Source organism: Salvelinus alpinus, chromosome 34 (genome assembly GCF_045679555.1).
Source record: "Salvelinus alpinus chromosome 34, SLU_Salpinus.1, whole genome shotgun sequence".
In the NCBI taxonomy this organism is placed as follows: domain Eukaryota; kingdom Metazoa; phylum Chordata; class Actinopteri; order Salmoniformes; family Salmonidae; genus Salvelinus; species Salvelinus alpinus.
Window position 1 is genome coordinate 20447623 of NC_092119.1, and position 24681 is coordinate 20472303.

The window sequence follows — 24681 nt, forward strand, 5'->3', positions numbered from 1 at the left end:
GGCGTTTGGCGGTCGACGTCACCAGTCTTCTAGCCATCGCCGATCCACTTTTCTTTTTTCTTTTTTTTCTCCTTTTTTATAAATTTTGCCCCCTTTTCTCCCAAATTTCGTGGTATCCAATTGTTAGCAATTACTATCTTGTCTCATCGCTACAACTCCCGTACGGGCTCGGGAGAGACGAAGGTCGAAAGCCATGCGTCCTCCGAAACACAACCCAACCAAGCCGCACTGCTTCTTAACACAGCGCGCCTCCAACCCGGAAGCCAGCCGCACCAATGTGTCGGAGGAAACACCGTGCACCTGGCTACCTTGGTTAGTGCGCACTGTGCCCGGTCCGCCACAGGAGTCGCTGGTGCACGATGAGACAAGGATATCCCTACCGGCCAAACCCTCCCTAACCCGGACGATGCTAGGCCAATTGTGCGTCGCCCCACGGACCTCCCGGTTGCGGCCGGCTGCGGCAGAGCCTGGGCGCGAACCCAGAGTCTCTGGTGGCACAGCTAGCGCTGCGATATAGTGCCCTAGACCACTGCGCCACCCCTGAGGCCCTACACTTTTCATTTTCCATTTGTTTTGTCTTGTTTTCCTGCACACCTGGTTTACATCTCATCATCATTACTATGTGTATTTAGCCCTCTGTTCCCTCCATGTCTGTGTGGGGTATTATTTATTTGTCAAGGTTGGCACGTTTCCGGCTGGTTTGCGCCGGGTTTTGTTTTATACCCGTGCTTTGTGGCAGCCGGTACTTTGTACTTGGGTTTTCTACTTTGTGCCACCTCACTTGTTCTTTGGGCATTTGTGTTGTGACGAGGTTGCGTTCTGTATTATGATTGCCTAAGTAACATTCTTGTCCATTCATCTCTGCTCTCCTGCGCCTGACATCCATGCACCAGCTACACACCATTGACATCAAAATGTACATATTACCCAGCATCCTTTTCTGCAGCTAAAGTTTTGATTTAGAATATATTGTTCCTGACATTTAACTTATTCAAATGTTTTCATTTTCAAACTGAATAATGTTGTACTTTTAATTACATATTGCACATTTTATTGAAATGGTAATTTATTACCTTCATGTGAACAACTAAATTGTGAGATCCCAATGCTGCACAGTTCTCAAAAGTGTTACTTGTATATTGCTGCTCCAGCAACAACTGCCATGTACTGGAAATAGCATGTTAACATTGGCTGAGAAGATTCCTTGGTCAATCAAGGTAACCTGTACATTGCTAATTACAATAGCTGATGTGGTTAGTTGGTAGGAGTGTATTTGTAAAAGTATACTTGAAACACATAACACACTTTTTTCTTTTAATGTAAAGGCCCCGGTGCACAACCGAGCAAGTAGATGTTAAAGGAATTTCATTCCTATATGTTCATCAACCAATTCAATTAAAACACTCTGCCCATTCATAAGACTTTGTAAGATACTTATTTGCATAAAATGGACAGAAACCAGTCTCAAAATCAATCAATCAATAGTGTTTATTCTCGAGAGTACTCCCCATAGTACAATTTACATCAGGTTATATAATAAAAATGACGTCATAGGTTTTAAAATGTCCTTCCTCCTCTCGGATACAATGGCAATACAGTTCACAGCCTTCTTACATTGTCTGCCACCTGTTAAACAATCTACAACCAGCCCAAGGTCTCTCCCCTCCCTGGGTAGAGACAGAATGTCCTGTAAGGAACACATCATTCCAGCCTGTCTGATGATAACTCCATTCGTTTCTAACAAGGAACAGACAGTCCTTGTTTTAATTCTTGATTAAAATTACACACATTATATTCAGCATTATGATTATAATAAGATTCATACATCCATACAGTAACATAGTAGTATTCTGTTTAGTTATAATACTAAGTCAAATGTATACATAATTTAGTCATTATTCATAAAAATCCCATAACAGTAGACAAGTACATGGGAGTGTCTAGTTTGATAAACAGCGCCTCACAAGTCCTCAACTGGCAGCTTCATTAAATAGTACCCGCAAAACACCAGTCTCAATGTTAACAGTGAAGAGGCGACTCAGGGATACTGGCCTTCTAGGCAGAGTTGCAAAGAAAAAGCCATATCTCAGACTAGCCAATAAAAATAAAATATTAAGATGGGCAAAAGAACACAGACACTGGACAGAGGAACTCCGCCTCGAAGGCCAGCATCCCGGAATCGCCTCTTCACTGTTAACATTGAGACTGGTGTTTTGCGGGTACTATTTAATGAAGCTTCCAGTTGATGACTTGTGAGGCGTCCGTTTATTAAACTACTTGCTCAGTTGTGCACCGGGGCCTCCCACTCCTCTTTCTATTCTGGTTAGAGACAGTTTGCGCTGTTCTGTGAAGTGAGTAGTACACAGCGTTGTACGAGATCTTCAGTTTCTTGGCAATTTCTCGCATGGAATAGACTGAGTTTCAGCGGAAAGTTATTTGTTTCTGGCCATTTTGAGCCTGTAATCGAACCCACAAATGCTGATGCTCCAGACACTCACCTAGTCTAAAGAAGGACAGCTTTATTGCTTCTTTAATCAGCACGGCAGTTTTCAGCTGTGCTAACATAATTGCAAAAAGGTTTTCTAATGATCAATTAGCCTTTTCAATTATACACTTGGATTAGCTAACACAACATGCCATTGGAACACAGGAGTGATTGTTGCAATTTTGGTCCCTCGCCCAACGCCCGAATGCGCATCTCCTGGCAGTTGGAGAAATTGCTTTTTGGACTATGATAAAGCCTTGACTCTGAGGCTCTATTGAGAATTACATTTACATGCTAGAAGTGTAATCAGTGTGCCTATTCCTGAGATCACAGCAATTTTAGAATATGATGCATGAAAGCTTGTGAATGATACAAGGTTTCCCCTAAATCCCTGTGCGCATCTGGAGGGTCCCGGATTCTGTCTGCCAGACAGCTGTGGCGCAGGGACTTTATGGCAGCAGGAGCTTGGAAGAGGGAGGGGGGGTGTACTCGTCCGGCAGTCTGGCTCCAGCAGCAGAGAGAGGAGAGGGAGTAGTGGAAAGAACTGCTGGCACGTCAAAATTGGAACAAAACCTGCACAGGGGTGAAAAATGTATGCTGTCACAAAGTCACGTCAGCGACGAAGAATGGGCGCTTTTGATAGGCTACATGTTTTAGATGTTCTTAGCCTACGTATTTTTTTACATTGAGATAGGGGTTTTTGTTGTAGAAACATTTGGGACATACAGAGAAAGACAAATACGATCCGTTATCCGCCAGGCCTAAATAGATGTGACAACTATCCCGTTGATTCTCGCCCCCTCTGTTTACTGATTTGTAGATCAGCGTGCGAACGCTTGTAACCGGGACAGCAGGGGACTAACCAACCGCGCTCCTCGAGCCAGAGGAAGTGCATTAGTGCATTGTCATTCAGTGCATTGTCATTGTCATTCAGTGGCGCCAATACGGCGCTACATTTTCTGGATTAGCAGGGGAACTATTTGCTAGAAAAAATGGAGTGGAAACATGTTGAGGCTGTACAGGAATTTACAGTTGAAGGACAATGCAGCAAAATGAAGGTGCGATCTTGCAGAATTACATGGGACGCCCACCAGGTAATAAAACCTATTTAAATTAAATAGCTTTGATGTTTTGTCATGGTGTGAAGTTTCTCGGTGCAGGTCAGTCACATCGTTGTCTCTGCCTATAAGGCTTTCCATGTGGTGTTATTGATTTGTATAGCATTTCATTGTATATATCCTGAGCGGAGAAAAGTATATGTTATGTAACATAAGGATGGAATAAAAAGCAAATAAGAGAATATTTTGAATATCAGCATTTTTCATGATTTTAATAATCATGTAATGCCATAATTGCATAATTTAATGAATGTTGTATAGAAGTATTGTGAAGTGGCACTGATTTTTGCATTGAAATATTGGCATAGCTGTCCATTTATTGTGTGCAATTGAAATGTGTAAGATATGTTCTGTTATTTAAAGCCTACATGTTTATTCTTAGGATCCCCATTCATGTGTAATGTGACTTAAACTTTGTGCTATAGTCGGCAGCTATGTCTATTCCCATAGATGAAACATTGAAGGTACACTACTGTGGCATGGTCCTTCATATGGTAGGAGGGGTGATGCAGCATTCTGATCCTACACTTGTTTTCTAATATCAGCAGTTATGTCATGGTTTGACGGGACGGAAATGCACTGTAGCATTTTTGACAATTTCCCTTACCTTGCATTAGACCCTGACTGACTCCTGCTTTCCTGCTGTTTAACTGACATTGACAGACGCGTTAAAAGACTGACAGCAGGTACTTAGAACAGTACTGATATCGTCAAAGCCTAACGTCTGTTTGAAGCTATGTCAGTTAAATTACTCTACAGCTCTGTTACAATGCAACCAAGCCTGCTTTCTGTGGTCTTTTCAAACCCCATTTGACTGATGAGAAGAATTTGTTGCTGAATGAGGGCAACTCTGCCCATAGGCCCACTAGTCTATAATGATCAGTGTAGTACTCATTCTATCCATCCTTCTGGGGATGGATGCAACGTTCCACTGTTGAATTGTATTGTCATGTATTCCAGGAACTCTTGATGTGACAGGCAACACTTGACAGTTCCGTTGACTGATGCATGACTGAATGGACCACTTAGAGGCACCTTTCATTGTTACAGACACACACACACACACCGAGTATTGTGTTTGTTAATCAGTGACTACACACAATCACAGGACATGGCAGGACTAAAAGCTTCCTGTTCAGGCAAACAGACATTTCCTAGTGGTCCAATGAAGATTGTTGGTGTGTGAGCACCGTGTGATGTGAGCATACTTGCGTGCGCTGAGAATTATTATAATTTTTTCTTAAAAAAAAAGCATTATTCAGCGATTCCATGCCAAGACAGCCCAAAAATATTTTTGGTATCTCAGATTATTCTGTCAATATTCACATAGAAACTTCATTGAGGGCGGCAGGTAGCCTAGTGGTTAGAGCTTTGAACTAGTAATCGGAAGGTTGCAAGATCGAACCCCGAGCTGACAAAGTAAAAATCTGTTGTTCTGCCCCTGAACAAGGCAGTTAACCCACTGTTCCTAGGCTGTCATTGAAAATAAGAATTTGTTCTTAACTGACTTGCCTAGTTAAATAAAGGTAAAAAAAGGATGGGAAGGATGTTTTAAATGCTTTTAAAATTTCTATGACAAATATTTGTTATGTACATGCCTCCTGTAAGACCTTATGATCTGTGAACCGTACATGATACAGACATAATCTTGGTGTCATTTTGCTCCTTATAGTGTGCTCTCAAATATGTAGTATGTCTAGATTCTGAAATAAAACAATTCACAATTTATTCAACATACAGTACCAGTCAAAAGTTTGGACACCTACTCATTCAAGTTTTTAAAATGTATTATTATGTTTTACTATTTTCTATATTGTAGAATAATAGTGAAGACATCAAAACTATGAAATAGCACATGGAATCATGTAGTAACCAAAAAAAGTGTTCTACAAATCAAAATATGTTTTATATTTGAGATTCTACAAAGTAGCCACCCTTTGCCTTGATGACAGCTTTTGGCATTCTCTCAACCAGCTTTACCTGGAATCCTTTTACAACAGTCTTGAAGGAGTTCCCACATATGCTGAGCTCTTGTTGGCTGCTTTTCATTCACTCTGTGGTCCAACTCATCCCAAACCATCTCAATTGGGTTGAAGTCGGGTAATTGTGGAGGCCAGGTCATCTGATGCAGCACACCATCACTCTCCTTCTTGGTCAAATAGCCCTTACACAGCCTGGAGGTGTGTTTTGGGTCATTGTCCTGTTGGAAAAACAAATGATAGTCCCACTAAGCACAAACCAGATGGGATGGCGTATCGATGCAGAATGCTGTGGTAGTCTTCACTATTATTCTACAATGTAAAAATAAAGAAAAATCCTTAAATGAGTAGGTGTGTCCAAACTTTTGACTGGTACTGTAAATATAAATATCTCAAAAGTACCCTTTTTGTTAATTTTAAAGTTGAAATCCGATGCGGTCAAACTACCACTTCTGTTGGTGAAATTACAACAACAAAGACGTTATTACCTCGGACATCATTGCACATGCGATAGAACAGCAGAGTACTGCAATATTTTTATTACGTTGCTGGATGCTCATCTCCTACTTTTCAAAAAAAACAACAAAAAACAATAACAACTGCACCTGGGGTGACCAGTGGCGCTGTTTCACCTTTCATGGATCTCAGCTTTAAGACCTATTGTTTGGAACAATATACTCTACAAGTTCATCACATTTACAGAGTGTGCTCTGCTAATTATGAAATTATGAGCAATTTTAGGAGAACCACCAACACAGTGAATGGGAAAATGAATTTAAAGGGAACTCCTTCTGCTTGCAATTTGCTGAATGTGCAATCCTAAAGGAGGGCTGTGATTGGTTAATGACCTAACAACTGTGATCATCAACTAGATTCAGCCATGGGCCGATGTGACCGCAAGAAGCCCAAACAGGTATAATATTTGACTAAAGCATAATAATTTCAAACCTTCCTTACATTTGTATACACTGAGTGTATAAACATTAGGCTCGTAAATCAACATCTTCCTAATATTGAGTTGCACCCCCTTTTGCCTTCAGAACAGCCTTAATTCATCTGAGCACTACAAGGTGTCAAGAGTTCCACAGGGATTCTGGCCCATGTTGACTCTAATGCTTCCCACACGTTGGCTGAATCTCCTTTGAGTGGTGGACCATTCTTGATACACATCGGAAACTGTTGAGCATGAAAAACCCAGCAGTGTTGCAGTTCTTGACACAAACCGGTGCGCCTGGCACCTACTACTACCATATCCCATTCAAAGGCAGTTAAATCTTTTGTCTTTCCCATTCATGCTCTGAATGTCAAACATACACAATCCATGTCTCAATTGTCTCAAGGCTTAAAGTCTATGTCATGGAAAGAGCAGGTGTTCTTAATGTTTTGTACAATCAGTTATATCGCTCTATTGTGTGTGGGAATACTTTGTAACAGATTTTCAAAAAATAAAGTCACTTGGAGCTGATTTGTTGGTGTTTTTACAATAATTATTATTTGATTTTTTTAGCTCTGAAAACTTGGGGGTGCAAATGTAATCACTGCTGGACCACATTCGGCCCATGGACCGCCAGTTGGGGAACCCTGACCTATAACGTAAATTGCTATGTATGAAATGGATAATGTAATTAAAAGTATATTGTTCCAAACCAATATGTCTAAAAAATAAGCGAAATCAAAAAGGGTACTTTTGAGATATTCTTATTAATATTTGTAATGTTGAATAAATTAATGTGATTTTATTTTATTATTTAAAAAAAATCTGAATCTAGACATACTACATATTTGAGAGCACACTATAAGGAGTATAATGACACCAAGATGATGTCTGTATCATGTACAGATCACAGGGTCTTACAGGAGACATGTATACAGTAGGTCTAAAAAGGGCCTAAAATGGCCACTTTCATTGTGTTTTTCTCTTAAATTGTTTGTAATACAAATTAAAAAGCATGTCAAACATACTTCCTCCCAATGAATTTTGTATGTGAAAATTGCCAGAACAAATAATTTTTGCCCTGTCCTGGCATGGAATCGCCTTATTCTTTTTGATAGCTTTGTATGGCACACACCCTGCACTCAGCATCATGGGTCAGCAGAAAACCTTTAAATGTCATGAGCATACTGTTTGATATTAAAATGTATATGATATTCTGTTTGATATTCATTTTTTATGTCACAAAACTACTATATGAGTCCTCTAACTTTACATCAAAGAGGACAGTTCTGCTTTTGCTTTTTTGATGCTATAGAGACTTGTCTTCCATAAGACAGATATGTTCTCTTTGTTTGACGTTGTTATTTAGATCTCCTGCTGCCTACACCAGTCTCTGTAACTCTATTGCCTAATGTTTTATGTGTGTGTTGGTTGAGAGGGCCCACATTTTGAGCGTGTTCTCTGTCTCGTATGTGTAGGTGGGGAACCCTTGCGTGGAGCTGACTCTGTCGGAGCTGCAGGAGATGGCCACACGGCAACAGCAACAGATCGAGACCAAACAGCAGATGCTGGTTGCCAAGGTACTAGAACACAGACAATAATATAAACCATTAACATCATTATTGACCTCTCTGTGATAAACCTCCTTTCCAACCGCAATACCGCAAACCGTATTGACCTCGCATTCAGAAAACCCACTGGTGTCTACACCTCTGAGATTTCTGCCAAGCTCAAAGTTTTTACCCTCTGAGTTGAGTGGCTGTGCTGTGTCAATTAGAGCACGCCGTAGCAAAATGTTTTAAAGCTTTTCTCATTGGACAAGTCTGGGGTAGTCCCTTTTATTTCAGTCCCTTTTTCATCCAATTGGTGCCTACTGAACGTGGCCTCGTTGTGTTGTGGGATCGGTGCTGTTTGAGTGTCCAGAGGTTAAATCATTCTGATTGGTCACAGGCAGTTTTTCTGGATTGGCTCAGGTTTCAGCCTCTCTCTGTGGGCTCCAGCCAGTCAACATGTGGGTCAGAAGGCTCATCTATATATTTTTTATTTAACTAGGCAAGTCAGTTAAGAACAAATTGTTATTTACAATGACGGCCTAGGAACAGTGGGTTAACTGCCTTGTTCAGGGGTCAGAACGACAAATCTTTACCTTGTCAGCTTGGGGATTTCGATCTTGCAACCTTTCAGTTACTGGCCCAACGCTCTAACCACTAGGCTACCTGCCGCCCAATAGTTATATAGTTATGTAATATATAGATCCTCAGCTTCCACTGGGCTGGGGGACAGACACCCGGTCAGAGAGCAGGTCTATATGTTATAGATCTATAGATGGATCCTCAGCTTCCACTGTCTGGGCTGGGCCATACATATGTCACCAGGGATCCATTTGACATGGCACTCTATTCCCTCTATAGGTAACCGGCCAGAATGGGGAGGACTGGGGAGATGATTTACTGGGGTCTCAGACAGGGGGAAGAGTGGATGAACCTGGTTCCTCTAGGTTTCCTCCTTCTAAGGAGGTTTTACTGACCACTGTGCTTCTGCTTCTGCTTGCTCTTTGATTGGTTGACGGAATGGGATATAGTTCACGGTCTGTGGTTAATCTGGTCACATGTGCTGTGGTCAGCTTGTTGTGGTCTCTGTGGTCATTTAAACACAACAAGCAGTTCCTAGATCAGCTTGTATGTGAGGATGGGTTCAGTCACGATCTAGGTACAAGGCCATGGTTACTAAGGTTAGTGCGGTCATTGTGGGAGGTGGCTGCGTGCGTTGCCAGCGACAACAACAGGAAGGGACTAGATGTCCGGCAGGAAATTAGGTCAGCAGTGAGCAGCCAGCTGCTGAGAAGGAAGTGTGTTGTCTCAAGAAGGGGAGAAGACGGAGAGGAACCTAGAGGGTTGAACAGTATTTTACCACACCCAGCGCACTGGTCACTTCCCAGGAATATCGAAGTCAGAACATACTGGAAACTCTAATTTAGCACCAGGAAAGCATTTACGTGTCTCATGACATCAAGGGGACATCTTGTCACGTATTCTTTAGTGTTTCATTGATCATCACATTTCCTTTACAAGGAGTTTGGATCCGGTTGTGGGTTAGGTTTTGACTGATATTTTTCTCATTCTGAAGGTAAATATGATTTTATGATGGGGCTGAAGGAACACTGCAAATGTTCCAATGTTTTCTGTTCTTTGAAAAGCCATGATGCCTTACTCTGTGGATGATTGTAATGATGAGGGTAATAATGGTGATGAAGTGGACTCCTAGAGACTCAGTGTAGATTGACTGTATAAGCTACACAGCGTTTTAGTGAGTCATATTTGTTCAGTGTATTAGCGGTGTGTATTAATGTGTGTGAGTATCTGTGAGTTTGTATTGAGCTCCTTCTATTGAACAGTAAATTGTGTTTAGGCAACACTCCCTGTCCTACTCTGTCTCTCTCTGTCAGAGCCTGTACTGTGTTTGCTCATTCTAGAGCAGACCTGAAAATGCTTGTCAGCACCACGTAGTCTTGCAATCCCTTTCATTCACTCTCATTCACATACTGATTCCTTTTTCCTTCATTCTCTTACTCCACCACTTGTGTGTATTTGGTATGTATGGATTCACTTCCCGTTATTTAGATTTTCTACGTATGTGAGTATTATTTGCAAGGCTGGTATTTTTTTGTATTGGAAAAAACATGTATTGGCAAAGCCCTTTTCCTATTGTGATAAGATAATTTTTTGGGGTGTATTCTCTCTTCTCTGCGAGCTGGTGTGTTGAGGCCCACTGTGTTAGCTGAATAGGATTGTATTTAATGTGTGTCTCTTGCTCCCTCTTTTCTCAATCCTTTTTATTACCTTCTTTTTCCTTTAACTTCTCATTCCTCTTCATCTTTTGTTCCTTTCAACTCTCTTCTGTGCGAACTGAGGTGTGTGTGTGTGAAAGTTATTTCTAAAAGCAGGTCATTGTGTGTGTGTGTGCGTGTGCGCACGCGTCAGTTTGTGTAATTTTATCTGTCATTGCACTGTGCTTGAATGAAGTGGAGGAATGTTTCACTACATTTTCCCTCCCCACATCTGTAACTCATTGTTCCCTTCTGTTCCTCCAACCCAACCCAACCCTGCTCTCCTGTCCTCTTTTTCTGTCCTCTCTCTCCGCCCTCTCCTGTCCTCTCTCCTCCCTCCCTCTCTCTGTCCTCTCCTCCTTTCCCCTCCTCTCCTTTCAGGAGCAGCGTCTGAGGTACCTGCAGCAGCAGGACCACAGACAGGGCCAGACAGTGTCAGAGGCTGAGAAGCTACAGAGGTTGAAGGGGCGAGTTGAGAGTCAGGAGGCCAAACTAAAGAAGATCCGCGCCATGAGGGGCCAGGTGGACTACAGCAAGCTCATCAATGGCAACCTGTGTAAGCCATGTGATGCAGGATGCAAACGCACACTCCTCCTGGTGGGAGGAGCTATAGGAGAACAGGCTCATTGTAATGGCTGGAATGGAATAATTGGAACGGAGTTTGATACCGTTCCGTTCATTCCATTCCAGCCGTTACAATGAGCCTGTTCTCCTATAGCTCCTCCCACCAGCCTCTTCTGACGGAGAACCCCAGCATAGTGGAATCTAGGCCCCGTTCAGCTGTCCATGATGTCATCTCTTTCCCTAGTTCTGTCAGTGAGCCTGGAAACTGACCCTCCCCATGTTGTGGTCTGGAACTGGGTGTGTCTGGGTGCCTTAAAGTCCCTATGTTCATACTGTAGCAGGGTGTAGTCCTGTCCTGTATAACGTCCAGGGCTGCACCCTGTCTGACACATTCTGATACTGGTACTCAGGAGAAAGGGGAGTTGTCCATCCAGTCCACAACTTTCCAATACACTCTATTCACTCTTCTCTCATACACCATCAGACTTGAAACATCTATGTTTTGATTTCTCCCAACACACTCAAACACACAGCTAGTCTGTATCTCACAGTGTACTGCGTCTCCTCTCCGCTCCTCATGCAGCGGCTGAGATCCAGCATGTGAGTGGGCAGTTCCAGGAGAAGCAGGCAGAGCTGCAGTCAGCTGTGGTGAAGGTGGACCAGCTCACCCAGCAGCTGGAGGACCTGAGGAGGGGACGTCTCAACGGCCTGCAGCCCCTAGGAGGACCTCTCACTGGCACCGCCGCTCTGGAGCTACGTAAACTCTACCAGGAACTACAGGTACATTTCCTGAAGAAAATGTGTGCTTGCTTCGGGCTGTTCTAAAAGTATATTTTGGGTACTACTGCATAATGTACACTGTATAATGTACACTGTCTGCTCAGAAGTACTGTACATGTCATCAGAGAGAAAGCTTGATGTGACATTTATTTTTACGTAATACAACAAGCAATGACACTATAAAATGGCACTTCAGATTCACATTTTGTTAGGAAGTTCCAGATGATGTCATTCAGCTGCAGAGCAGATGTGAAGGAGAGGAGATTAGATGAGAGGCTGACATTTTCATTCTGAAGGATATTTGCGACGCTGACATAATAGATGTGCAGCTTTGTCTCTCCATTCCTCATCCTGCCAGGGCATGGTTAAACAGAGACAGGACAGGGCGCACGTTGCCCATCCATCTGCCTCCTGGTGTGACTCACAGCCATTCTGTTCCATGTTCCCTCTTTCTCTGTCAGGTGCGTAACAAGCTGAACACGGAGCATAGTGGCAGGCTGCAGCAGAACAAGGAGCTGCTGAATAAGCGCAACGCGGAGGTGACTATGATGGACAAGCGCATTGGGGACCTCCGCGAGCGCCTGCACAAGAAAAAAACAGAGGCACGTCAAAAAGAGATCAACCCCACAGGAAGAAACTCTCAGATTGAGTATCTCTGGGAAGCTTCTATCTCAATACCTTTTTTTTTTTTTTTTTTAATTGAACCTTTATTTAACCAGGTAGGCCAGTTAAGAACAAGTTCTCATTTACAACTGCGATCTGGCCAAGATAAAGCAAAGCAGTGTGGCAAAAACGACATCAGAGAGTTACACACGGGATAAATAAACGTACAGTCAATAACACAATAGAAAAATCTGTATACAGTGTGTGCAAATGAAGTAACGAGGTAAGACAATAAATAGGCCAATAGTGGCGAAGTAATTACAATTTAGAAATTTACACTGGAGTGATATATGTGCAGATGAGGATGTACAAGTAGAAATACTGGTGTGCAAAAGAGCAGAAAAACAAATATGGGGATGAGATGGTTGATTGGATGGGCTATTTACAGATGGGCTGTGTACAGCTGCAGCGATCAGTAAGCTTCTCTGACAGCTGACGCTTAAAGTTAGTGAGGGAGATATAAGTCTCCAACTTATATACAGTGGGGAGAACAAGTATTTGATACACTGCCGATTTTGCAGGTTTTCCTACTTACAAAGCATGTAGAGGTCTGTAATTTTTATCATAGGTACACTTCAACTGTGAAAGACGGAATCTAAAACAAAAATCCAGAAAATCACATTGTATGATTTTTAAGTAATTAATTTGCATTTTATTGCATGACATAAGTATTTGATCACCTACCAACCAGTAAGAATTCCGGCTCTCACAGACCTGTTAGTTTTTCTTTAAGAAGCCCTCCTGTTCTCCACTCATTACCTGTATTAACTGCACCTGTTTGAACTCATTACCTGTATAAAAGACACCTGTCCACACACTCAATCAAACAGACTCCAACCTCTCCACAATGGCCAAGACCAGAGAGCTGTGTAAGGACATCAGGGATAAATTGTAGACCTGTACAAGGCTGGGATGGGCTACAGGACAATAGCCAAGCAGCTTGGTGAGAAGGCAACAACTGTTGGCACAATTATTAGAAAATGGAAGAAGTTCAAGATGACGGTCAATCACCCTCGGTCTGGGGCTCCATGCAAGATCTCACCTCGTGGGGCATCAATGATCATGAGGAATGTGAGGGATCAGCCCAGAACTACACGGCAGGACCTGGTCAATGACCTGAAGAGAGCTGGGACCACAGTCTCAAAGAAAACCATTAGTAACACACTACGCCGTCATGGATTAAAATCCTGCAGCGCACGCAAGGTCCCCCTGCTCAAGCCAGCGCATGTCCAGGCCCGTCTGAAGTTTGCCAATGACCATCTGGATGATCCAGAGGAGGAATGGGAGAAGGTCATGTGGTCTGATGAGACAAAAATAGAGCTTTTTGCTCTAAACTCCACTCGCCGTGTTTGGAGGAATAGAAGGATGAGTACAACCCCAAGAACACCATCCCAACCGTGAAGCATGGAGGTGGAAACATCATTCTTTGGGGATGCTTTTCTGCAAAGGGGACAGGACGACTGCACCGTATTGAGGGGAGGATGGATGGGGCCATGTATCGCGAGATCTTGACCAACAACCTCCTTCCCTCAGTAAGAGCATTGAAGATGGGTCGTGGCTGGGTCTTCCAGCATGACAACGACCCAAAACACACAGCCAGGGCAACTAAGGAGTGCTCCGTAAGAAGCATCTCAAGGTCCTGGAGTGGCCTAGCCAGTCTCCAGACCTGAACCCAATAGAAAATCTTTGGAGGGAGCCGAAAGTCCGTATTGCCCAGCGACAGCCCCGAAACCTGAAGGATCTGGAGAAGGTCTGTATGGAGGAGTGGGCCAAAATCCCTGCTGCAGTGTGTGCAAACCTGGTCAAGAACTACAGGAAACGTATGATCTCTGTAATTGCAAACTAAGGTTTCTGTACCAAATATTCAGTTCTGCTTTTCTGATGTATCAAATACTTATGTCATGCAATAAAATGCAAATTAATTACTTAAAAATCATACAATGTGATTTTCTGGATTTTTGTTTTAGATTCCGTCTCTCACAGTTGAAGTGTACCTATGATAAAAATGACAGACCTCTACATGCTTTGTAAGTAGGAAAACCTGCAAAATCGGCAGTGTATCAAATACTTGTTCTCCCCACTGTAAGTCTCCGATTTTTGCAATTCGTTCCAGTCATTGGCAGCAGAGAACTGGAAGGAAAAGCGGCCAAATGAGGTGTTGGCTTTGGGGATGACCGGTGAAATATACCTGCTGGAGCGCGTGCTACGGGTGGGTGTTGCTATGGTGACCAGTGAGGCGGAGCTTTACCTAGCAAAGACTTATAGATGACCTGGAGCCAGTGGGTTTGGCGACGAATATGTAGCGAGGACCAGCCAACGAGAGCATACAGGTCGCAGTGGTGGGTAGTATGGCTAGGCCACTCCAGGACCACCATCATTTGCAAATAAATTCATTAAAAATCCTACAATGTGATTTTCTGGATTTATTTTTCTCATTTTGTCTGTCATAGTTGAAGTGTACCTATGATGAAAATTACAGGCCTCTCTCATCTTTTTAAGTGGGAGAACTTGCACAATTGGTGGCTGACTAAATACTTTTTTGCCCCACTGTATAGCTGACATTGTATTTTGCCCTCTCTCTCTCCACTCCACAGCTTAACAGGATAAACGGTCCTCCCTCCCCCCAGCCCATCCTCAGCAGCTCAGGCCGCGTGGCCGCGGTATGTCCGTACATCCAGGTGCCCGTCCCAGGCAGACAGGAGGTGGGCTACGCTCTGCCCCCAGACCCCGTTAAACCACCGTTTGTCCCTGGGACTGGCACCATCAGCCATGGCCGCTCCAAATCAGGTCAGTCCCTGCGCCACACTGCAGCTTTACCTACTTTATCAGTCTCAGACTACTGACTGTCAGACTATATCTGTTTATTTGGGACACCTTAGTTTATCTGATCTGGACAGTCCTGAGATTGCTATGGCATAGCTGGTAACTTCTCTGAAATTTCAGTTCTAAAATACATTTTTAAAAATTCAGATTTTTAATTTTTTTAATCTGGCTCAGCGTTCTCTAACTTCCTGTCCTCTCTATTCTGTCATGTCTGTCTGTGGACCTCTTCTTCTCCTGCCCTTATTCGTATCGTCTGTTCTGTCGGTGTTGTTGTTGATGTTGTGGTGCCACGCTGTGCGTGGTCTCGGGCTCAGCAGAGGAGGAAGGGTGCGGTGTGAGGAAGCCCTCCGTCCAATGGAAAGTCTCAGATATAGACATCATAGTGGACCCCGTGGAGATGAGAGAGGGGCCCCGGTCCCCCTCAGGGGCCTGCAGTGCAGACACAGTCTGCAGCCAGGGGCTAGGGCAACAGAAGCAGAGGGGCCTCAGTAACAGGGCTCAATATCAACAACATACATGTAGATAGTTCTGTACTTGCATGTATAACATAGTTACAACTTTGACCTAAAACCAATTCCACAGCCTTCCCTTATTTTATACATGATTAAATATACACATTGAGTGGGGTTTCCTTTACAAGGCCTCAGTAACAGGGCCCTATATTATAATAAAATACACATTTCAAGTTTTTAGTTGTATGTACACGATACACATGGTAAACGCCCAACAAAATGCTTACTTGCAGGTTCCTTCTCGGCAATGCTACAACAATAAGAAATAATAAAAGATAACTACATTGAGTGGGGCCTCAGTAACAGGGCCCTATATCAACAACATAGCATAGGATAACAGCTACCTAAAACTAATGCCACGCCCTTGCCATCCCTCCTTATATAAAATATGTACAGGTTGAAATCATTATGTAACTATTGTGTTCATCTTCAGTAGGCCTATGTGAGGTTCCATTTCTTTTGGGCCTAGAAAATATATTTATTTACAGTACCAGTCAAAAGTATGGACACACCTTCACATTCCAGGGTATTTTTATTTATTTTTTACTATTTTCTACATTTTAGAATAGTAGTAAAGACATCACAACTGTGAAATAACACATATGGCATCATGTAGTAACCGAAAAACTTTAACTTTAAACAAATCAAAATGTATTTCAGATTATAGATTCTTCAAAGTAGCCACCCTTTGCCTTAATGACAGCTTTGCACACTCGTGACATTCTCTCAACCAGCTTCACCTGGAATGCTTTTCCAACAGTCTTGAAGCAGTTCCCACATATGCTGAGCACTTGTTGGCTGCTTTTCCTTCACTCTGCAGTCACAATTGGGTTGAGGTCGGGTGATTGTGGAGGCCAGGTCATCTGATGCAGCCCTCCATCACTCTCCTTCCTTCTTGGTCAAATAGCCCTTACACGGCCTGGAGGTGTGTTGGGTCATTGTCCTGTTAAAAAGCAAATGATAGTCCCGCTAAGCGCAAACCAGATGGGATGGCGTTTCGCTGCAGAATGCTGTGGTAGACATGCTGGTTAAGTGTGCCTTGAATTCTAAATAAATCAGACAGTGTCACAAGCAACGCACCATCACACCACCTCCTCCATGCTTCATGGTGGGAACCACACATGCAGAGATCATCCGTTTACCTACTCTGCATCTCACAAAGACACCTCTTCTTCTCCTGCCCTTATTCGTATCGTCTGTTCTGTCGGTGTCGGTGATTTTTGGACCCAAAAATCTCAAATTTGGACTCATCAGACCAAAGGACAGATTTCCACCTGCATTGCTCATGCTTCTTGTCCATTGCATGTGCTTCTAGTAAAAATAAAGAAAACCCTTGAATGAGTAGGTGTGTCCAAACTTTTGACTGGTACTTTATATTGGAATTCATTGTCATTGTGTGCCCAAAATACCACTGTCAGTATGAGCAGCCTCAATTGAATAAGGGGAAATGCTTAGGTAACATGGTTTATTTGTATGGACAAAAATGGATGTATGACGTTAGAGAAGGGGTTACTGCGGCATTGTTCTCCACCTCTTTGAATGTAACAAGCCAAACATCTCGTCTCACAAATAGTCTCACGTCTCACAAATAGAACTCACGTACAGTAGAGAGTGAAATGATGGGTTGTCTTTGATGGACTTGAGCTGCGCCCCAAATGGCACCCAGTTCCATATACAGTACCAGTCAAAAGTTTGAACACACCTACTCATTCCAGGGTTTTTATTTATTTTTACAATTTTTTACATTGTGAAATAACACATGGAATCATGTAGTAACCAAAAAAGTGTTAAACAAATCAAAATATATTTTCTTTTTGAGATTCTTCAAAGTAGCCACCCTTTGCCTTGATGACAGCTTTGCACACTCTTGGCATTCTCTCAACCAGCTTCATGAGGTAATCACCTGGAATGCATTTCAATTGAACCAAGATGGCGTATCAGTCGGACGTGTGTTTGTCTTGTCCCATGTAAATAGTTATTTTCCTCTGGGGTTTTTTGTATATATTTTAATCTCACTTTCCATCTACGGACTGAATATACTTTCCTGCAACCTGCCTCACCCAATGTGGTACGGTTCTGCTGTTTTTATACTTTAGAACCGGAACCCCATCAGCAGCTTACTAGCTAGTAGTCAGTTAGCCACTGCTAGCGGTCTTCGTTGTTAACTCGGACACCAGCCAGCTTCAGCTCGGTCAATACCTGCCAGTCTGCACAGCGCGATATCAACCCAGAGCATATGGGACTGCTTTTTCTCTACCACATCTCCGGATTCTCTGGACCATTACACCGGATCATCGTAGCTAGCTAGCAACAACCTGAGTGGCTACTGCTGGCTAACGCCTCGGTCCCGAAGCAAGCACCAGTTAGCCGATCCATCACGACTGGTCTGCTGACTTAATTGTCCGAGGAGGTTTCAACAGGCTTTTCCGTTGCGACGATGCTGAAGACCCATCTACTATCCCCGGCCCGCTAGCTTTCTGAATCGCCGTGTCTCCAGCTTACCTAGCATAGTAGCGACTACCGAACGTCTCCCTGACTCACCTATTGCTGCTCATTGGACCCTATGATCACTCGGCTACACATGCCTCTCCCTGATGTCAATATGCCTTGTCTACTGCTGTTTAGGTTAGTTATTATTGTTTTATTTCACTGTAGAGCCCCCCGCCCAACATGCCTTAGATAGCTCTTTTGTCCCACACCCCACACATGCGGAGACCTCACCTGGCTTAACTGGTGCCTCCAGAGACACAACCGCTCTCATCGTCACCCAGAAATCTGCTCCTTTTATTCTCTGTTTCAACGCACTAGACAACCAGTTCTTATAGCCTTTAGCCGTACCCTTATCCTTTCTATTGTGTTATTGACTCTACGTTTGTTTATCCCATGTGTAACTCTGTGTTGTTGTTTTTGTCGCACTGCTTTGCTTTATCTTGACCAGGTCGCAGTTGTAAATGAGAACTTGTTCTCAACTGGCCTACCTGGTTAAATAAAGGTGAAATAAAAAAATTAACAGGTGTGCCTTGTTAAGTTAATTTCTGGGATTTCTTTCTTTAATGCGTTCGAGTCAATCAGTTGTGCTGTGACAAGATAGGGTTGTTATACAGAAGATAGCCCTATTTGGTAAAAGATCAAGTCCATATTATGGCAAGAACAGCTCAAATAAGCAAAGAGAAACGACTTTCCATCATTACTTTAAGACTGAGGTGCAGTTAATCCAGAAAATGTCAAGAACTTTGAAAGTTTCTTCAAGTACTGCTGCAAAAACAATCAAGCGCTGTGATGAAACTGGCTCTCATGAGGACCATCACAGGAACGGAAGACCCAGAGTTACCTCTGCTGCAGAGGATAAATTCATTAGAATAACTGCACCTCATATTGCAGCCCAAATAAATGCCTTGCAGAGTACAAGTATCAGACACATCTCAACATCAACTGTTCAGGGGAGACTGCGTGAATCAGGCATTCATGGTCGAATTGCTGCAAAGCAACCACTACTAAAGGACACCAATAAGAAGAACAGACTTGCTTGGACCAAGAAACACAAGGAATGGACATTAGACCGGTGAAAATCGGTCCTTTGGTTTTATGAGTCCAAATTTGAGATTTTTTGTTCCAACCGCCATATCTTTGTGAGACACAGAGTAGGTGATGCTCTCCACATGTGAGGTTCCCACTGTGAAGCATGGAGGAGGAGGTGTGATGGTGTGGGGGTGCTTTGCTGGTGACACTGTCAGTGATTTATTTAGAATTCAAGGCACACTTAACCAGCATGGCTACCACAGCATTCTGCAGCGATGCGCCATCCCATCTGGTTTGCGCTTATCATTTGTTTTTCAACAGGACAATGACCCAACACACCTCCAGGCTGTGTAAGGGCTATTTGACCAAGAAGGGGAGTGATGGAGTGAAGGACAAGCAGCCAACAAGTGCTCAGAATATGTGGGAACTCCTTCAAGACTGTTGGAAAAGCATTCCAGGTGAAGCTGGTTGAGAGAATACCAAGAGTGCAAAGCTGTCATCAAGGCAAAGGGTGGCTACTTTGAAGAATCTCAAATATATATATATATATATATATGCAGTATATAACACTTGTTTGATTCTATATGTGTTATTTCATAGTTTTGATGTCTTCACTATTATTTGAAAATGTAGAAAATAGTAAAAATAAAGAAAAACTCTTGAATGAGTAAGTGTGTCCAAACGTTTGACTGGTACTGTGTAAGCCCTACTTTTGACCAGAGCCCTATTTCAGATGCAGCCTTAGATTGTGTAGTCCTTCTAGTGCTCACCTTTTTAATAGGGCTGGGCAGTTGTAATGTTTGAAAGGGAGCTACTCTCCCTTTCAAACATTACAACTGCCCAGCCCAGCCCTATTAAAAAGGTGAGCACTAGAAAGGTGAGCACTTTCTTAAGCAAGGCTTAGTTGGCACAGACACTGCAATAGGTTTAATAGGACGTCTGGCAGACAGACAGACAGAGAATAGTTTACCTCCAGACATACTATGTCTCAGAGAGAGAGAGAGTTATCCTCTTGGAGTGATAGACACTCTAATCTCTTTAACCCGATCAGAATCGGGGACCAAAATACACCCAGCACATACACCTTGTATTAGACCTGACCCTGTGTTCCTCAGGTCAGTCTGTGTTTATGGAGTGCAAGCTGTTCCTATACTGTGCCAGTCTGTAGGTATGGAGGGCAAGCTGTTCCTGTACTGTGCCAGTCTGTAGGTATGGAGGGCAAGCTGTTCCTGTACTGTGCCATTCTGTAGGTATGAGAGCACAAGGCAAAGAGAGCAACGTGATCTTGAAACGTATTAGCTACAGGGACTAGTTCTTCAAATAGACAGTGTGTTGTGTGTGTAACTATACTTTCCGTTGCTCATTTGGACTAGCATCAACATTCTGTCGATCATTTCTCGAGACAATTAGAATATCACAGCTCATCTTTCTTAACCGTTATCCTGGAACACAGACTATCTACCTGCTGTCTTTTTTTTACCACTTTCTCTGTCTTGTCTTTCTCACCCTATCCCTTTCTCTCTCTCTCTGTGTACCCCTCCTGTAGCCAATGAAGCAGTGTGGTCCACCCTTAGTAAAAGTGTCTCCTCGATGCAACCTCCAGATTGGAGGAACACCAGCCCAGACCAGGTGAGATCCTTGCTCCACCTCCCACTACTACAGTCATTGGGTACATCTCAATAGTCTAAAGTGGCTTACTATCATCATCTCTTCTCTTTCATCTGTAAGGATATTAAATAACTAACCACTAAAAGCAATTCCTGGTTGGTTTTCTACACCATTTTGCTTTCACAGACCCAGTATTTTTTTAGATCAATGCAGACGGAGAGGACACAAGTAGAGGAAGCCACTTAAGACTATTGAGATGCAGCCATTCACTTTTGGCTCTTTCACACACTCCTTGGACTCTCCTTCCTACTGTCCTATAATGAATCTAACTGGTTCACGGTGTTTCCCTCCACAGAGCCTTGACTTCAGTAAGCTACCAGGAGGATCCGTGTCCAAACCACTACCCATCTACGGGACCTACCCTGCACCTACTGGCCACCCGTCTATAGTCTGCTCTACCAGCTCCCTGACCAGGTCTGCCCCTGCCACTTTAGCCTGGCAGCGTTCAGCCCCAGCACCTCCTGGTTACTCCTCCCAGCAGATCCAGCAGCGTATCTCTGTCCACCCTAGCCCCACACCCCAGTCAGGCCAGGGGGAGGGGGAGAGGCCTGACCCCCCGCCGGCTGTGGCTGTGAGGCCCTACGTCCCAGACCGGTCCTCCTCCAGGCCTCAGTCCCCCAGGAAGGGCCCTGCCACTATGAACTCTTCCTCCATCTACCACATGTACCTGCAGCAGCCTGCAGCAGCCAAGAGCTACCCAGCAGGAGCCAGGTCTGCTGTCAAAGCAGGTAAACGCCTCAATCGATGGACATTATATATTTTTTAAAGTCAGTCAGACCTGGGTTCTAATAGTATTTGATTTCCTTCAAATAATTAAGCTGCACTTAATTGAGCATGCCTTGCACAGTGGGACCAATGTAATAGTTCCAAAAGTGCAAAGGCACTCCAGGGAGTCGCAATCAAACTCTCAAAGTATTTGAAGAAAACAAATAGTATTTCAACCCCGGCCTGATTCAGATCATGCTTGACTTTCCTGTTGGGTCTCAATCTGTATGGTCCTATATTAATATCTCCATCTCCTTTTGTTCATAGTGTATGGGAAACCCGTGCTTCCCTCCAGCACCTCTCCCTCCCCTGTGCCCTTCCAGCATGGGGCCCTGTCCCCAGGAGGAGAGAGTGGAGAGGACATGGTGGACAGGGAAGGGAACACCACAGAGGGTAGACTCCTACCCCCTCCCAGTGTGGAGAACATCCCGCGTCCCCTGAGCCCCACCAAGCTGACCCCCGTGGCCCACTCCCCGCTGCGCTACCAGAGCGACGCCGACCTAGAGGTCCTGCGCCGGCGGCTGACCAACGCACCACGCCCGCTGAAGAAACGCAGCTCCATCACAGAGCCAGAGGGCCCCACCGGACCCAACATCCAGAAGCTCCTGTACCAACGCTTCAACTCCCTGGCCGGAGGCATGGAGGGCAGCAACAGCACCCCGTTCTACCAGCCCGTCTTCATGGGTCATGTCCTGGGATGTCCGGACATGGACAACATCAAAACTTCTAATGGGAACCTGATCGGGACAGCTTCCCTGGTCGTCACTTCGGCAGACGGTTCCAACTCAGACCATCACCTGTCCTCTTCCTCTGACTCCAATGAGAGGAGGACACCCCCACCCAGTGAGACCGCTCCCCGCATGCCCACCCCCCAGCCCAGCCTGGAAGACAACAACAACAACCAACCTGGTCCTACTAGCACCACCTCCACTCCCAGGCCCATCCCCATCCCTGAGGCCTCGTCTCCCCAGCAGAAAGAAACCTCTCCCCGGACTGTCACACCCCCGGCATTGCCTAAGGTCAACCTGCGGAGCCACAGCTCCATAATGCAACCGCATGCTTCCTTTTTGTGTGCCATAATACATAGGGTCTAGAGTTTCTCCTGGTCAGGTCACATGTTCTGCAAAAAACAAAAAATCTGACTTATGCTAGAGTTGCCATCTGAGTTGCAGACATTGCTTTCTTCACAGGAAAAATTCCCTGCCCTAGTCATAACATTAGACCACAGGAGGCTGCTGAGGGGAGGACAGCTCATAATAATGACTGGAATGGAGTAAATGGAATGGTATCAGACACATGGAAACCACTTGTTTGATACCATTCCATTCATTCCGTTCCAGCCATTACTGTGAGCCCGTCCTCCCCAACCACCTGTGCATTAGCCAGAGAGTAACTCCACTTTCTCTGTCTCAGCAGATCAAGAGGACTAACCTGAAGAAGCCTGAGTCAGAGCGGATAGGCCACGGGCTGCGGGTCAAGTTCAACCCTCTGGCCCTGCTACTGGATGCCTCTCTGGAGGGAGAGTTTGACTTGGTGCAGCGGATCATCTATGAGGTAATCATAGGCTCGTCAATTCAATTCAAACTTTATTGTCCCAGAAGAGATATTCCTAAATCAGCTGCTCTTTAAAAATGTTAATGGCTTTTGTGACTGTTGATATAAAAAGGGCTTTATCAATACATTTATATTTGATTTATGAAATAAATGTGATTGATTGATCCTTTCCCCCATGCAGGTTGAGAACCCCAGCACGGCCAATGACGAGGGCATCACCCCCCTTCACAATGCCGTATGTGCTGGACGTCACCACATCGTCAAGTTCCTGCTCGACTTTGGAGTTAACGTCAATGCTGCTGACAGCGATGGATGGTGAGGACGTACACTGTGACCATTTCTCATTGACCTTTTCTTTCTCTTTCTCTCCCCTCTTTCTCTTTGACCTTACCTTAGCTTTGGTCAGCTGCATTTAAAACGGTCAAGACTTCACAATGTCTCCATGAACGTCTCTCCTTTTGTGTCTGTCATGTGCTCAGGACCCCACTACACTGTGCGGCCTCCTGTAACAGTGTGCATCTCTGTAAGCTGCTGGTGGAGTCAGGGGCGGCCATCTTTGCCACCACCATCAGTGACGTGGAGACAGCGGCTGATAAGTGTGAGGAGATGGAGGACGGATACACACAGTGTTCCCAGTTCCTCTTCGGTGAGTGGTGTTGTATAGAGAGACATGCGGCTCCTGTCTACAAACAACCCCTAGCCCCTACACCCTTACACACTTTTGTAGATCTGTGGAGCTCAAAGGAGAGCTATGGGCCATGTCCCCAAAACAACACTTATCCCTACACACTCGTGCTTGGATATGTAGAATTGGATAGGTAAATGCTATATGTCGAAAGCTCCATCTAATCTTTATGAAGGCAAGGCAAAGCATCAACCTTATTGATGGTACCCATCCAATCCTACACTAGGGGCAAGGAGGGGCCCCTCAATCACGGCCGGTTGTGATACAGCCTGGAATCGAACCAGGGTCTGTAGTGACACCTCTGGTACTGAGATGCAGTGCATTAGACCGCTGCGCCACTGGAAGCCCCTGAGAACTGTGAAGTGACCCTCTTCCTCTCTGTCCGTCCGCCAGGGCTGCAGGAGAAGCTGGGGGTGATGAATAAAGGTTCTGTGTATGCGCTGTGGGACTACGAGGCACAGAGCTCAGACGAGCTGTCCTTCCACGAGGGAGACGCCATCACCACCCTGAGTCGCAGGGACGACGCTGAGACAGAGTGGTGGTGGGCCAGGCTACATGACAAGGAGGGCTACGTACCACGCAACCTGCTCGGGGTAAGGCCAGTCACCATGATGAATACAACTATGGTCTGAATTACTAGGAAGTTAATATCATAGAGATCCTATAATTGTGTTTAGTTCTATGGTTAATGTGTTGTATATAGATTTCCACAATCTTGTTTGTAATTAGATGCTAATTAAATGTTAGTTGAATTGATGAGGATCCCAAATGACTGAAGCGGCATCTCAAAATATTTGGTAATAAAT

At 44.3% G+C, this 24681-nt stretch overlaps 1 protein-coding gene across 5 annotated transcripts in view; it reads left to right on the forward strand.

The window, feature by feature from the left end:
• The window catches only part of ppp1r13ba (protein phosphatase 1, regulatory subunit 13Ba), a 45500-nt gene that overhangs the window by 19141 nt on the left and 1678 nt on the right, over nt 1–24681 (forward strand). Inside the window, exons 1-14 of one of the 5 annotated variants that reach the window (XM_071382160.1) lie at nt 3022–3579; nt 7995–8096; nt 10724–10898; nt 11490–11686; nt 12148–12288; nt 14944–15136; nt 15490–15690; nt 20750–20832; nt 21167–21599; nt 21904–22655; nt 23050–23190; nt 23372–23505; nt 23670–23836; nt 24269–24468. In XM_071382160.1, the coding sequence (XP_071238261.1) occupies nt 3478–3579; nt 7995–8096; nt 10724–10898; nt 11490–11686; nt 12148–12288; nt 14944–15136; nt 15490–15690; nt 20750–20832; nt 21167–21599; nt 21904–22655; nt 23050–23190; nt 23372–23505; nt 23670–23836; nt 24269–24468 (3021 nt within the window). In that variant the 5' untranslated portion in view covers nt 3022–3477. Of the gene's footprint in view, nt 1–3021; nt 3580–7994; nt 8097–9368; nt 9643–10723; nt 10899–11489; nt 11687–12147; nt 12289–14943; nt 15137–15489; nt 15691–20749; nt 20833–21166; nt 21600–21903; nt 22656–23049; nt 23191–23371; nt 23506–23669; nt 23837–24268; nt 24469–24681 lie in introns of those variants that run through there. The other 4 variants (XM_071382156.1, XM_071382158.1, XM_071382161.1 and 1 more) reach the window with 4 other exon arrangements.